The sequence below is a fragment of the Panicum virgatum genome, chromosome 9N (assembly GCF_016808335.1).
Source record: "Panicum virgatum strain AP13 chromosome 9N, P.virgatum_v5, whole genome shotgun sequence".
Classification (NCBI taxonomy): domain Eukaryota; kingdom Viridiplantae; phylum Streptophyta; class Magnoliopsida; order Poales; family Poaceae; genus Panicum; species Panicum virgatum.
This window is the reverse complement of record NC_053153.1, coordinates 11,448,660-11,463,454: the sequence shown is the minus strand read 5'-3', so window position 1 is coordinate 11,463,454 and position 14,795 is coordinate 11,448,660. Positions and strand designations below refer to the sequence as shown.

At 44.3% G+C, this 14,795-nt stretch overlaps 3 protein-coding genes across 3 annotated transcripts; all 3 read left to right on the top strand.

Moving 5' to 3' along the window:
• Positions 1 to 4,917: 4,917 nt before the first annotated feature.
• On the top strand, positions 4,918 to 9,126 carry LOC120691820 (uncharacterized membrane protein At4g09580-like). The gene is made up of 4 exons (XM_039975013.1): positions 4,918 to 5,399; positions 7,197 to 7,467; positions 7,590 to 7,760; positions 8,784 to 9,126. The coding sequence occupies exons 1-4, from the start codon at positions 5,134 to 5,136 to the stop codon at positions 8,913 to 8,915; spliced, it is 840 nt and encodes a 279-aa protein (XP_039830947.1). The 5' UTR covers positions 4,918 to 5,133; the 3' UTR covers positions 8,916 to 9,126.
• A 1,044-nt stretch (positions 9,127 to 10,170) lies between these two features.
• On the top strand, positions 10,171 to 11,647 carry LOC120688346 (30S ribosomal protein S13, chloroplastic-like). Its single transcript, XM_039970634.1, has 3 exons — positions 10,171 to 10,350; positions 10,795 to 11,034; positions 11,276 to 11,647. The coding sequence occupies exons 1-3, from the start codon at positions 10,252 to 10,254 to the stop codon at positions 11,450 to 11,452; spliced, it is 516 nt and encodes a 171-aa protein (XP_039826568.1). The 5' UTR covers positions 10,171 to 10,251; the 3' UTR covers positions 11,453 to 11,647.
• A 660-nt stretch (positions 11,648 to 12,307) lies between these two features.
• Positions 12,308 to 14,784, top strand: LOC120688345 (probable plastid-lipid-associated protein 4, chloroplastic). Its single transcript, XM_039970633.1, has 6 exons — positions 12,308 to 12,785; positions 12,886 to 12,999; positions 13,197 to 13,295; positions 13,802 to 13,876; positions 14,223 to 14,290; positions 14,479 to 14,784. The coding sequence occupies exons 1-6, from the start codon at positions 12,429 to 12,431 to the stop codon at positions 14,549 to 14,551; spliced, it is 786 nt and encodes a 261-aa protein (XP_039826567.1). The 5' UTR covers positions 12,308 to 12,428; the 3' UTR covers positions 14,552 to 14,784.
• The last annotated feature ends 11 nt before the right edge of the window (positions 14,785 to 14,795 follow it).

Genomic DNA, 14,795 nt, shown 5'->3' with positions numbered 1-14,795 from the left:
CACTTGTCCTTGGTCGGCGTTCGCGACCGGGACGAGTTGGGGATTTGCTGCGGATCACACTTCCATCCCGGTGGTGGAGATCGCTCGGGTTTCACGGACGGGCGCGACAACGAACATCTCGGCGTACGCTCGGGGATCTCGGTGAGTGTTTGCTGGATTCCTTCGGCTTGTACGACTCGATTTGGGCCTTGTGTGGTTGCCGAGGTTTCTTCAATCTGGATCGTTGTCCACTCGCTTGAGGTGCAGACGCCACAGCTCCCCCTAAGCCTTCCGCTCAAACCCAGATTCTGTTGACTGCCATGGAGGAGCAAGCAACACTAGATAAGGAACATTGGGACAGCATTGCAGAGAATTTTGATCTGTTGTTTGCCAAGGTAGAAGAGGTGGACTGTATGCAACACAAGTTGGAGGCCAAAGTTGACATCTCTGCGACAGTGTTGGACCAGATGATCAAGGATCAGCAAACATTAGCTAAGCAAATTGAGACTACAGGGCAAGCGGTTGCGCAGTTAACCATTCGTCAGATGCGCACAGAAGAGGAGATCCAAGGTAGTACTACTTCTTCAGAAACTTCCACTGTTCCACCATTCAGGCCACGCCACCCTAGTCCCTCTCGCGTTGCGTCTCATGGTCGCAATCCTTTTGCTTCCAACCGAGACCCTCCGCCTGATCGCTCGTTGGCCAAAGGATTTGCACCGAAGATGAATTTCCCTCATTTTAATGGCAAGAATCCACGGATTTGGAAAGATAAGTGTCAAGATTACTTTGGACTGATGAATATTCTGGAGTCCATGTGGGCTACTGCAGCTTCTCTGCATATGGACGACAATGCTGAAAAATGGCTGCAGGTGTACAAGTTGAAGCATGGTTTAGGCACATGGAAGGACCTCATGAAAGCAGTCGAGCAGAAGTTTGGTGCTTATGATTATCAGCACGCCATAGATGAGTTGCTTGAGCTCCAGCAAACTGGTACAGTGGAGGAGTATGTCTCTGATTTTGAAGCTCTGCAATATCAAGTTGCTATGCATGATTTGGGTATGGGTGATACCTACTTTGTTTCCCAGTTCATCAAAGGATTAAAGCTAGAGATACGCTACCCAGTTCAAGGGCAAGTCCCCGGCACAATGGAAAAGGCAGTGATGTTAGCCAAGATACAGCAAACCATCCAGGACAAGACCAAAAGCCCAGGGCACAAGTCGTCTCACTCTTTTCGGCAAACCACTTCTACTCCTCCCAAGTATGATCAGAAAGCACATGTGTCCAATTCAAAGCTAACCAAAGAGAGACAGTTGAGGGATTACTGCCGGGCCAACAATCTATGCTTCTACTGTCGAGAGCCCTATGATCCTACTCATGCCGCTAAATGTACCAAAAAGCTTAAGAATCAAGTCAATGCTCTGGTTCTTAATGATTTGGATGTCAATTTAACTGATGAGGTTCTGAAACAATTGGAAATGGAGGATGCTCTAGCTGAAGAATTCTACTACTTATCTCTGAATGCTTTGGCTGGCACAGAACATGGTGATGCCATGAAATTGAGGTCTCTAGTGAAGAACAAAGTATTCTTACTCTTGGTGGATAGTGGTAGTTCCCACTCTTTTGTCAGTTCTGCATTTCTTCATAAAGTGGGCATAGTACCAGTTTCAGCTCCTCCCAAACAGGTTAGAGTGGCTAATGGGGATATTTTGATATCTGATAAGTGTGTCCCATGATTGGAATGGTGGATACAGGGTTATTCTTTTGTCACTCCTATGAGAGTGTTGGATATGCCTGCCTATGATGCTATTTTGGGTTTTGATTGGCTGAGTGTCAATAGCCCTATTACTCATCATTGGGATCACAAGACTATGTCCTTTGAACACAAAGGGTTATCTATCACTTTGCAAGGGGTCAAACCTATGGATATGTCACTGCAGGAGTTACCAGTGGACAGGTTGCAAAAATGGCTGGTGGGCAATGATGTTTGGGCTCTTGCTGCTGTGGATGTGTTACCATCTGATCCTTCTCCTGAGCATATTCCTGAGCCAGTGCAGAACTTATTGGCTGAATATCAAGATGTGTTTGCCGAACCAAAAGGTCTTCCTCCAGAGAGGCCATATGACCATGCCATTCCTATTCTTCCTCAGGCTATTCCTGTCAATTCAAGACCATATAGGTATTCTCCTTTACACAAAAAATGAAATTGAGAGGCAGGTTAGAGAACTTCTTGCTGCTGGTCTTATTACACCTAGTACTAGCCCACATGCATCTCCAGTCTTGTTAGTTCAAAAGAAAGATGGAAGTTGGAGGTTTTGTGTAGACTATAGGAGACTCAATGATATCACTATCAAGAATAGGTTTCCTATGCCATTAGTAGATGAAATATTGGATGAATTAGCAGGCACCAGTTATTTCTCCAAGTTAGACATGAGATCTGGCTACCACCAAGTGAGGATGAAAAAAGGAGAGGAGCACAAAACAGCTTTTAAAACACACCATGGCCATTTTGAGTTTAGGGTAATGCCTTTTGGTCTCACAAATGCACCAGCAACATTTCAGTGCATCATGAATGACATTCTGGGCCCATTCTTGCGGAAGTTTGTATTGGTTTTTCTAGATGACATCTTGGTTTACAGTCCTACATTGGAAGCTCATGTGACTCATCTTACTCAAGTACTGTCCAAACTCAGAGAACACAACTTGTTTATGAAGAGAAGCAAATGTTCTTTTGCCCAACATCAATTGGAGTACCTTGGCCACATTATTTCTGATAAAGGAGTAGCCACAGACCCAGCCAAAACAGCAGCTATGCTGTAATGGCCCACCCCAACTACTGTCACTGAATTAAGGGGCTTCCTAGGACTGACAAGATATTACAGAAAATTTGTCAAGCACTATGGGTTAATTGCTAAACCATTAACACAGTTGCTGCAGAAAAAGCAGTTTTGTTGGACAGCTAAAGCTCAACATGCTTTTGACAGTCTCAAAACTGCTATGTCCACCACCCCAGTGTTGTTACTGCCTGACTTCAATGTTCCTTTTGTGGTGGAGACTGATGCTTCTGAGATAGGAATAGGAGTTGTCCTGATGCAAAATGATCGGCATGTGGCTTTTCTCAGTAAGGCATTGGGGCCTGCCCATTGGAAATTGTTTATCTATGAGAATTAATTTCTAGCTTTAATTATGGCTATCGAAAAGTGGAGACCCTACTTGCAAAGACAAGAGTTCTGATCAGAACAGATCACAAGAGCCTTTCTTATCCGTGTGAGCAAAATCTCCATTCTGACATGCAAAGGAAGGCAATGACCAGGCTGATGGGATTACAATTTAAGGTGGTTTATAGAAAAGGGAAGGAAAATCTGGCAGCAGATGCTTTATCCAGGGTTGGGCACTTGTTGTCACTCCAAGCTATATCTGAGGTACAACCCATTTGGATACAGGAAGTTCTGAATTCTTATGTTACTGACCCTAAAGCTCAGTCCATACTTACTATACTTGCTGTGCATAGCCCTGATGAGGAAGGACACACCCTGGAGCATGGGTTGATCAAGTACAAATCCAAGGTTTGGATTGCCAACAACTCAGCTTTACAAACCAAACTAATAGCAGCTCTGCATTCCTCTGCTATTGGGGGTCATTCAGGGGGCAAGGCCACATATCACAGATTGAAGCAACTTTTCCACTGGAAAGGGATGAAAAGAGATGTGGAGCACTTTGTGAAACAATGTCAAATTTGCCAACAGGCCAAGCATGAGTTGATTCATCCTGCTAGACTTCTACAACCACTTCCTATACCTCAAGGGGCTTGGACAGATTGGTCCATGGATTTCGTCAAGGGACTTCCTCTTTCTGATGGCAGTAATACCATTCCGGTGGTGGTTGACAGATTTACCAAATATGGTCATTTTCTTCCACTTAAACATCCTTTCACAGCACAGTCAGTAGCTAAAGTGATCTTGGATAATGTAGTCAAACTGCATGGCTTTCCAAAGTCAATCGTGTCTGATAGAGACAACATCTTTACCCGTGCCTTTTTGGCATGCTTTATTTTCTCTGGTGGACACCAAATTGTTGATGAGCTCGGCTTACCACCCCCAGACTGACGGCCAGACAGAGCGAGTCAATCAATGTTTGGAGATGTATTTGAGGTGTGTAGTCAGTGACACGCCCAAGCAATGGAAGTCCTGGTTACCACTCGCTGAGTTATGATACAATTCCAATTATCATACTTCTCTGGGTTGTTCTCCTTTTAAGGCCTTATATGGTTATGATGCTGAGCTTGGCACAATGCTCCCAGTCCCTACTGATCAGTCTTCCTGCTAACTCGCGAGACTCAATTAACCGCACTCAAGGAACACTTGGCTACAGCTCAAAACAGGATGAAGCTGCATGCTGACAGACAGCATTCTGATCGTCAGTTTCAAGTGGGCAAGCAAGTGTTACTGAAACTGCAACCATATGTGCAGCAGTCCATGGCAAGTCGACCATATCCCAAGCTTGCCTTCTAGTTCTTTGATCCATGGCAAGCCGAGTGGCGCCGGATCTCGGAGGAGTTCTCGTTGACGGCGCGACGCCAGTGCCTCGAGACCGCCGCGCAGCGGACGATGGAGACCGGGTCCAAGCGGAGGAACACGTGGAAGAGGCAGTCCGTCGGGAGACACGGCCTCGGCGGCGGCGCCATGGTAGTAGACTAGTAGTAATCTTCGAACGGCGAATCGGCGGTGCACGAACCGTACACTTGTTGGAAGATACCATGGGTTAGCATGTTGGGAGTCCAGTCCTGTCACGTCGATTGAAACGTCACCGAGGGGCCCGGGTACGAGACAGCCCGGCCCAAGTCTAGCCCATTAGCAAGTCAAAGGACAGAGCGCCCCCTACCAATCGACGCACCGGATCAAACACGGCAACCAAAAAAAGAAAAGAAAAGAAGAAAAAAAATAGCGAACAGAAAACACGACGCGGCACAGAGCACCGCACCACCGGCCCGCTCCTGTCTCTCGGCGTCGTCGTCTCGTCCGCCACCCCATGAGGCCGCCCCCGAGACATGCCTCGTAGCCCCGGCGTCAGCAGCAGAAGCAGCAGCAGCAGCAGCAGCAGCAGCCGCCGCCCCCTCCTCCGCGCGGTGCCCGCCTCCCACGCCCCGGCGCCGCGGCCATGGCGATGCCGTTCGCACGGCGCGACATCGAGGCGGCGGGCGCTGGCGCCGGCGCCGGCAGCGACGACTCGCCGGCCGCGAAGAAGGGCAAGCCGGAGCTCCCCGGGGCGCGCCCCGCGCTGACGCGGTCCGAGGCGTTCGCGTTCGCGGCCGTGCTCGCGCTCTTCACCGCGGGGATCTTCTGCGTCTTCCTCACCGCGCCACGGCGCGAGTTCGGGCAGATCCTCCGCTTCCCGCGCAGCCTCGCCGACGTCCGCCTCCTCAAGTGAGCCAACCCCCGTACGCCTGCTCTTTTTCCTCCTCCTCTGATCGATCTTTTACTTCGGATCGAAGCTGTTTCGTGTCTGAGATGCTAGTTTAAATCGTATAAGCAAGGTACCTTTTGATTTACTAGTGCAAGTTTGGGCGTGATTCCAGATGCCGATTCTGAGGGTTGGGCTGTTTCCATAATCCATAATCCTTACCCGTGACCCGTCCCAATAACTTAATCGAGATGCGGGATTTCGAGCCGCCTGAGATCGAGAGTACAATCAAAGCAAACTGAAGCCACGTTTTTAGTTGATACGAATTCAGAAAATTAGAAACAAACAGTATGGTGGTTACTATTTCAAAGAAGAGGACGAGAAAGGGTTGCTTTCTGGTTGATCTTGCAGCGGCTGAAACAATGGGACTTGGTCTAAGTCAAAAGTTCGTTAGAAATTAGGCAGGATTATGAGCTCATAGGCTGTACGATTCTTGCTGGGGCCATTGTTGTGGACAGCGACTTGTTTGCTTTGTTGCTGGAAATTTTTTGACTGGGTTGTTACAACCACTATAATTCTTCCCAGTTTAAATTAGCTTGGGGGAGGCTTGCAAGTATATTGGCCTTGTGTCTCAATTTTCAAAGCTTCTATTTGCCACCATCCAAGCAAGATGAAAGCTGTTGGCCACATTTGTGTTTGGCTCATGTTATTTGAGAAGTTGTTACCACATTTGTGTTTGGCTCATGTTATAGTTTTTTGGACTACCATATCCTTACCGGTTTATAGTTTGGATAATGGATAAAGTAAATACTTTCATTTTACCATTGTGTCTGTTAAGTGTGGTACATATTCCTTATGATTTGTCGTGCATTCAATACAAAAGTTTCAACCTTGTGAGTTACACACTAATAAAAGATATTGGATCTAACATGAGTCGAGCTATGTCTCTTTTGCAATTTTCCATCAAGATAACATGATTTAACCTTGTAAATAGATATTTAAATCTGAGTCATTTGAAATATATACCTTCCCAAATCAAGCAATTTGGATTGTTGGACTGAAATATAGTCAGTGTAGTTCTGTTCTTTTGTCCATTATACTCAATCTTTCGCTGAACAGAACAGACATTTGACCTCCAGACAACTAATTTGACAAGACAAGAAGATAAAGATCAATTTAAGTTGACTGCCAATTTGTCTTCTTCCTTTTTCCCATCATGCATTAGAATTTACCCTTGCATATCTATTGCAACCGGCCTACTGCTCACCAAATTGTAGTACATTCAGTTATGTCCCTACATTACAATTACAACAACGCAACCACTCCTTTGTTTTTGGTAATTTAACAATATGATTAGGCATCTAAGAAATTTGTGTCAGTTTCCATATACTAGAATGTGGCCATGATATTCATTGCAAGTATTTACCAAAATCTAGCGCACGGATGTGTGTTTCTATGTTCTGATTATTACCTCCAGTGTCTTTCTAAAAAGTACAGGCTGTGTACATAGCCGATTCTCTCTGATTTGAACACCTGAATTGTACTGGTTTAACCATAGTATTTCTGAACTGTGAATCTTAGTGCAGGTGGTATTAAATGCATAGTCACAGCCAATTTGTGTCTGTTGATTTTCACTAGACCCTGCTACTATTGGATAATGACACAAAAATCTTGCTATCGTCCAATTCATATTTACAACTATGCAGTGTTTTCATCCTGCAATCTTTATAGAGTATGATAACAATGAAGTGAGTGGATATAGTGTGGGAATACGAAATACCCGAACACGACATATCTAATTAGTTTCTCTAAACTTGCAGAGACAACCTCGCTGTTTATGCCAGAGATTATCAAGCAAACTTTATATTGGGATATTGCTCCATATACATATTCATGCAGACATTCATGATCCCCGGAACAATATTCATGTCGTTGCTTGCCGGGGCCCTTTTTGGAGTGATCAAAGGTGGCATTTTGGTCGTCTTCACTGGCACAGCTGGTGCATCATCTTGCTATTTTGTCTCCAAGTTGATTGGTAGACCCTTAGTTAGTTGGTTGTGGCCTGAAAAATTGAGATATTTTCAGTCAGAGGTATTTTTCTGCTCTGCCTGCTAACATTTTCTTGATATCCTTCTCGCAAATGGCAAAGTTCAGCAATATCTTTGTTCCAGACGAAAATAGCTTGCTTCATGTACCATTATTTTTTTATGCAGATTGCTAAGAGGAAAGAAAAGCTGTTGAACTATATGCTTTTTCTGAGAATAACACCAACTTTACCCAACACATTCATAAATATGGCATCACCAATTGTTGACATACCTTTCCACATTTTCTTTGCTGCAACACTAGTGGGCCTCATTCCAGCATCCTATATTACTGTAAAGGTAAACATCTTTAATAACTGATTGGTCATATGGTATAATTGTTTCTCATTTTTTATTAGATTGAGTCAGTTATCTGAAGCTTCCATGTTGTATGTTATGAGGTCACTTGAAAAATGGACTTGAGTAAAACATCTATCTAGAGTGACAAATATCACAGAATGTTTATCGTTCTAAATAGTATGGCATTTTCTTTTGCTCAAGTTTCATGTGCAAGGCATCGTGTCGTGTGCCATGAATTGCATAGGCATGTCTGTGCAGATGGCTTCAAGCCTTCAATATCTCTGAGATCTTTTGGGTTTAGTGGAAGCTCGATGAGCAAAGATTCATCATGGGGTGGCCAGAGGAACACTTGCCTATAACCCATTGTCAATTCCAAATAACCTCAAGAACTTGTTTTTACTCGATCCATATCAGCCAGCCCACACAGTTATTCTCTTAGTCCTATATATTACTAGTAAAGAGATTTTGTTAAGTGCTGAAGGTTACTTTTTTAACCCTTACCTGAGTTTCAGCCCACTGAAAGTATCTACATTATGCTAACCTCTACCTCCAATAGACAGTTATTTATCTCATTCTTTGAATCTGAATAGAAATTTCTTATTACTAGACACAAGATTTTACTGTGCAGTACTCCCTTCGTTCCAAAATGTATGTCGTTTTGGATTTTTAGGTTCATAGTGTTTGCTATGCACCTAGATATAATGTGTGTCTAGGTACATAACAAAATCTATGAGCCTATAAAAGTCAAAACTACCTACATTTTGGAACGGAGGGAATATCAAACTTTAATGTATTGTATCGAAACAATGACACTTTTTGACACAAGATTTAATGTGTAGTATCAAACCTTTAATGCATTGTACTGAAACAATGGCACATACCTTTGTTTTAAGCTAGACTTGTAGGTTGATCTGTTTGTGCGGACTGTTTTGTTGCTTGCTTCTGAGATCATTTTTGGGTCGTTTTCTTTCCTCCTGAAGGAGAGTTCATACTTGCTAATGATTTTTTGCCATTGTCGTGCAGGCTGGTAGAGCCCTAGGCGATCTGAAATCAGTTAGAGAGTTGTATGACTTCAGGACATTGGTAGTTCTATTCCTTATTGGATCAGTTGCTGTCGCTCCAACGATCCTGAAAAGGAAGAGAACATACGAATGATGCTCCGGAGCATTTTAATACTTTCTTCAGATGCTCTAAATTGTATTAGCATTTTTCACCTTTCTTTTTCTTTTTGTTTTTTTGATATTGTATATCTGTTCCATTCTAGCTGTAGAGATGTAAAATTGAATGCTTTCTAATACGAGATGACCCCAACACTTTGTCTGCCCGTCCCATGTTCGCTATTGATATGAATCACTGTCTGTTCACTCGTGCTTTGTGCATACTAATTATCTGAAATGGAACCTCGAAGGTTTTTATGTCCTTGGTTTGTTCCGTGCCACTCACTATTTTTCTTCGTATATATCGTCTCGAAGTATTTTTTTTTCATCGAGAATTACTCCCGCTTATAAAGAAAGTGTATAGTTTGGAAATCATCTCGAAGCATTGATTATTACATATTATCTTAAGAACAGTACTAAACCAGTATTGATAATCCAGGGTCTCCTTATTAATATGCTTGCCACATTGGATATTTGCTTATATGGTATTCTATGGACACTAGCTGAATTGGAGGGTTATGACTGCCTGTGAAGTTCCATGAGAGTTTTATATGTATTTAATTTTGCTGATGTGTCTATATTTATAATGAGAGAATGAAGAGTTTTATGAGATATGATACGAGTTTCTTCCCCATAGCACTTATTCGGCTCGATTATCTAGTAGTTGCTTTAGGTACTGTGCAATAAAACCATACATTAAGACTGGTTTTAGAAATTTGCTTGGCATGCTTTGGGTTTTATGGAGGCCAAAATCAGGACGGAGGAAAGCAGCCGGTTTCCAAGGAGGTTTCCTTTTTGTTTGAACTCTTTTTCCGTGGAGGTCGATTGGAGTAGTTTCATATAGTGAGGAGGAAGGAGAATGAGTCGATATGGACCTTTTCCAGACCAAAATAAGCCTCTCTGGTAAGGCCCACCAGGCCCGCGTTGGGAGCAGCCTGCATAACCCTGGGGACTTTTTAGTATTTAGAAGTATTAAATAAATATTAATTATAAAACTAACTGCATAACCCTGGGGCTAAACTGCGAGACGAATCTAATGAGGTACCTTAAGCTATGATTAGCGAATGGTTACTGTAGCATCACTGTAGCCAATCATCGATTAATTAGGCTCATTAGATTCGTCTCGCGAAAAAGCACTCAGCTGTCAAAAAACATTTATAAACAGATTTTATTTAATATTATAAAATAGTAAGATTCCTTTTGATGTGATAGGGACTTTTGAAAAAAGTCCCGGAACCAAACAAGCCCTTATCGTCCTCCCCCTTCGGCCTCGGGGTTTTCTATCCAGCAGCGCACGCCCCTCACCCAACGCGCGGCTCCGCAGGAGAGCGAAAATGGCGACCCTCTCCATGGTCTCCGTCCCCATCGCACCCTCCTCCCTTTCCCTCTCCACCCGGGGCCGCAGCTCCTCCGCTTCCTTGCCCGCTCCCAAGGTTAGTGCCATCTTCTCCCGCCACCCCCGCCATTCCCTCCCCGTGGCGACCGCCCGTCCTTGCTCTCCACGTCATGGAAAGGATTAATAAGGTAGGGTATCATGGTGTGGCATTAGTCCGTAATTCTGTGTATGCTGCTTATGTGTGCAACTGCATGGACGAATCCGGGATTTCCGAAGGATTGTCTTGTGTAACTTGGGAATTCGTACCACAATGGTAGGTTGTAGGTATTGATATTTATGTTCATTTAGGCATATGAACCCCCTGCCCTCCAAGCACATTGTCAATACTAATGTTACTATTTCATTGCACAGCAGTGTGTTGATCCTGTCGCCTGTGATTGAGTTGTTCTTTGCTATTCTTATTCTGATGAACCTTCATACCTAGGCTCATTTGGCGATTCTTTTGTGATTCTCATTCTTCTGTTTGTTGAGGATCTTACAGAAAGGAGGGATTGGTCACGGCGGCCTGCGGATTGAGTGCATCCGTATTGGTGGTGTTGAGATTCCAAACAACAAGAGGGTGGAGTACTCGCTGCAGTACATCCATGGCATTGGGCGGTCACGCTCCCGTCAGATCCTTTTGGACCTCAATTTCGACAACAAGATCACCAAGGACCTCTCTGAGGAGGAGGTCATCACACTCCGGAAGGAGGTTGGCAAGTACATGATTGAGGGAGACCTTGTAATGTCCCTGATCCCTTTGCTGATTCAATACTCTGCATTTCTTTGGTTTAGTACTGTATGTTTTTAGCAATTTTTATGATTACCCTGATTGGCTGATAAATGATTCCTTGCTGTTTTGGAGACATAAAGTTCATTGTTTTGACCAGTATACTTCTTCATTGATCATATTTGATACTTTAGCTTTATGTTGATGTTGCCTTCAAAATGAATTAAAATACTGAATACTGGCCCACTTACAGAAACGGTTCAACCGTGTGGCGATTGAGAGGTTGAAGGAGATTCGGTGCTACAGGGGCATACGGCACAAGCTGGGACTCCCAGTTCGTGGCCAGAGGACAAAGAACAACTGCCGGACACTAAAGGGAAAGAGGGCTTCAGTTGCCAAGAAGAAGTCACCTGCCTCGCAGGAGGAATAAGACATATTACCATGTATTTAAGTTCTGCCTGGTTTTTTTGTGCAACATCACAACTGTTGGGTGTTCCATTTCGAGCTCTGATGCTGTCATAGACGAATCATGGGGTTATGATCGGGTGCTGCAAATTCCATAGCTGTGAAATAGCTTATATGAATCGATGCTAAATGAAGGTTACTTCTTGTTTTGTTGCATCCATGATTTACTGTTTTGGTGTCTCTTTGATGCCTTTTCTGTGTGTGATGCAAGGAGTTCAACCTGCACCTATGTTTACTTCCAATTGAAACAAGCTGAAAGTATCGTTTCTATATTTGCTCTCATCTGCCCACTGTAAGCTTGCCAGTTTGGATATGTGGACCAGTGTAGTTTTATAGGAGCTCTGGACTGTGCGACATATTTGTTTACCTCAAAATTTCATGTAAAACTATGTTAGTTGAGCAAGTAGCATTTTAAGCGAGTCATTGCAAAAGAAAAAAAAAACTATTCAGAGGAAAACAAAAAGGCGGCGATCATTTTCTGAAGCTATTCAGATGGCGGCGATCATGTTCTGAAGCCATTCAGATTGGCTGGCCAGTTTGTCACTGAATTAGTTTTCTTTCCCGGTGAAGATGATTCGAATTGCTAGATTCGACGAACAGGTTTCTTGGTCTGCAGTCTGCACTTAAGCCGCCAACTGGAACTGTCAGACTTCCTATCGATTTGGGGACAGAGAACAGACGGCGGAGCATGGATGCTGCCGTGACATGACTTGCTCTTCCAGAAACGATGGCGGTGCACGGAACGGACGCCACCATAGGGCATATGCTCCCCGGGCGCGGCCACGGCGGGGAGAAGGACAACCCCACCCCGCGCGCCGCGCGCTCTATCCACCACTCAAAAAACACGCGACGCCTTCGTCGAGAAATCGCGGTCGCGTCGCGCCCCCGCGACTTCCACCGCAAATCGCACGCAAAAATCCCACTCGCCGCCGCGCCCTGCCATGGCGCCCGCCTCGCTTCCGCTCTCCTTTCCGCGCGCGGCCGGCGCGCCTCTCCCGCCGCCAGCCAGCCACGGCACCAGCGTCGCCGCGTGCTCGCACCTTGCCGCGCCGTCGCGGGGCACCGGGCGGAGGAGAGGGCCGCGCGTCGCGCTCGCAGCGGCACCGGCCGGGCGCCAGGGCGGCAGGTGGAGGGCGGGCGTGTCGTCCTTCTCCTTCCTCCCGTCGTTCTTCACGGGGAATAAAGGGGAAAAGGACGCCGAGAAGGCGATGAGGCTCAAGGAGGAGCTGCTCGCCGCCATCGCGCCGCTCGACCGCGGCGCCGAGGCCACGCCCGAGGACAAGGAGCGCGTCGAGCAGGTGAGGGCGTGGACGCGAGCTACACCTTGTTCTTTCTCCCGCCATGGCCCGTGCATTGGTTGATGCGTAGAGCTTGCTCTTGGGTTTGCCTTCCTTTCAGATTGTTCAGCAGCTGGAGGCGGTGAACCAGGTGAAGGAGCCGCTCAAGTCCGATCTCATCAACGGCAAATGGGAGCTTCTCTACACCACCTCCACAACCATACTGCAACCACAGGTTCCTATTCTCTTTGTTTCTAATTTGCTTGTGTTTCTATACATTGCATAGAATACCTAGAAACCCTTCGTGATCAAATGCTCGTTTTCATTTTTAAGAAAGTTTCCTTAAGAATATATTGCTGCTTAATAGAATAGCTAGTTAGCTAGAGATTTTCCCATGTTCAAATGTGAAGTTCTTGTCACTTGCTACCGCAGAGGCCAAAGTATCTGAGGCCATTTGGGAAGATTTATCAAGCAATCAACGCCGACACTTTGAGAGCCCAAAACATGGAAACCTGGCCTTACTTTAATCAGGTAATTTTTCACCACAACTTGTTCCAGTGTACCTTCACTTTCAAGAGTGGCATTCTGCAATTCCTTTCTTTGTTACGAAGCATAAAGAATTCTAATTTAGGAACGAAAGGCTTTACTGCTTTCTTGTGGCATGTAGCTGAGAGCTTGAGATCTTTCTTGTGGCCAAGCAATTCTGGCAAGTAGGCATTGGCCTGCTCGTCTTGAACTCTTGAAGTCTTGATAAAGGAACGTGCTGGTTGAAATATTGATTACAGTAGTGAGGTCTTAACTTGATCTGTAGAAAGGTGTCCATTCCCTTCTCGAAACACATTTTTACTTGTTTCAATGGACAACTATATCCATGTTCATTTTTGCTGTTTGGGCAACCATGTCACAGTGTTGCTATATTGGATACTTGGAATTGTATGCTGTTATTGGTGATTTTGTTTTACTAGTTAGTACTCACTAGTGCTTGTGGTTCTCTGGAGTATGGTGTTAACGTGATGTACTAATATATATTTTTACAGGTTACTGCCAACTTGGTGCCTCTTAATCCTAGAAGAGTGGCAGTTCAGTTTGATTACTTCAAGATATTTAGTTTGGTAAGACATTTTAAACTTCAATTAGTTGGTTAGGTGTTACGCCAGATAGTTTATACACCACTCTTCTCTTTAGCTCATGCTCCAAATGTTAATCTTTGTTTTAGTTTTACCATAGTAATTCAATGGTGTATAGAGAACATTTAGTCATGCTAGGTAATACCACGATGTTAACATGTATATATATTCTATGTCATGATGTATTCCTTTATTTCCCATGCTATTTTGATTTACTTTTTGTGCTCTTAGTCCTGGTCGATATTCTGTCCCCCAAACGGTTTTGAAATGGCATATTCAACCTCTAGCCTACAATATGCTTCACTAATGTTATTTTCTTCTCTCTGAGTAGATCCCAATCAAATCACCTGGAAGTGGTAAAGGTGAACTAGAAATTACTTATCTTGATGAAGAGCTCAGGTTAGCTTATTTCCCCCCTCCAAATGGCTTGTGATGAACCCACAATGATTATTCCATTTCCGAATCCATTCTTCTCCATTATGGTTTTGCATTCTAATTGAACTACCATTACTAAAACTGAAAACTAGTTAATGCTAGACAATTTTGCAATGACATTTATTAATTGGAAGGAACAACCTTGCTTGCAGGGTTTCAAGAGGAGACAAGGGAAATTTGTTTGTATTGAAGATGGTTGACCCAACATACAGAGTTCCATTGTAACAATGTAAAACGATAACACCTTTTGCAATGTAGTTCTTAAAATATATGTCAGTATAGATTTAGGTGTCAGCTTTATGTGTAACATTACCTGGGGTGACGTAATGCCTGTAAATATTAAAGATTCTACTTGATATGTGGGAATCCCATTGGAACCAGTTACAGGGCCCCATAGTTAAGCATAGCTGATATAGAACATGCCTCATGAAAACTAAAATATATCGATGCTTGGAGAAGTCTATTTAGT

Excerpts from the sequence above, each read along its gene's own strand:
- LOC120691820 (XM_039975013.1), top strand. The coding sequence starts at position 5,134 with ATGGCGATGCCGTTCGCACGGCGCGACATCGAGGCGGCGGGCGCTGGC. Across the intron at positions 5,400-7,196 it reads GCCGACGTCCGCCTCCTCAA|AGACAACCTCGCTGTTTATG; the intron begins GTGAGCCAACCC and ends CTAAACTTGCAG. Across the intron at positions 7,468-7,589 it reads TGAGATATTTTCAGTCAGAG|ATTGCTAAGAGGAAAGAAAA; the intron begins GTATTTTTCTGC and ends TTTTTTATGCAG.
- LOC120688346 (XM_039970634.1), top strand. The coding sequence starts at position 10,252 with ATGGCGACCCTCTCCATGGTCTCCGTCCCCATCGCACCCTCCTCCCTT. Across the intron at positions 10,351-10,794 it reads CTTCCTTGCCCGCTCCCAAG|AAAGGAGGGATTGGTCACGG; the intron begins GTTAGTGCCATC and ends AGGATCTTACAG. Across the intron at positions 11,035-11,275 it reads ACATGATTGAGGGAGACCTT|AAACGGTTCAACCGTGTGGC; the intron begins GTAATGTCCCTG and ends GCCCACTTACAG.
- LOC120688345 (XM_039970633.1), top strand. The coding sequence starts at position 12,429 with ATGGCGCCCGCCTCGCTTCCGCTCTCCTTTCCGCGCGCGGCCGGCGCG. Across the intron at positions 13,000-13,196 it reads CAACCATACTGCAACCACAG|AGGCCAAAGTATCTGAGGCC; the intron begins GTTCCTATTCTC and ends TTGCTACCGCAG. Across the intron at positions 14,291-14,478 it reads TATCTTGATGAAGAGCTCAG|GGTTTCAAGAGGAGACAAGG; the intron begins GTTAGCTTATTT and ends CCTTGCTTGCAG.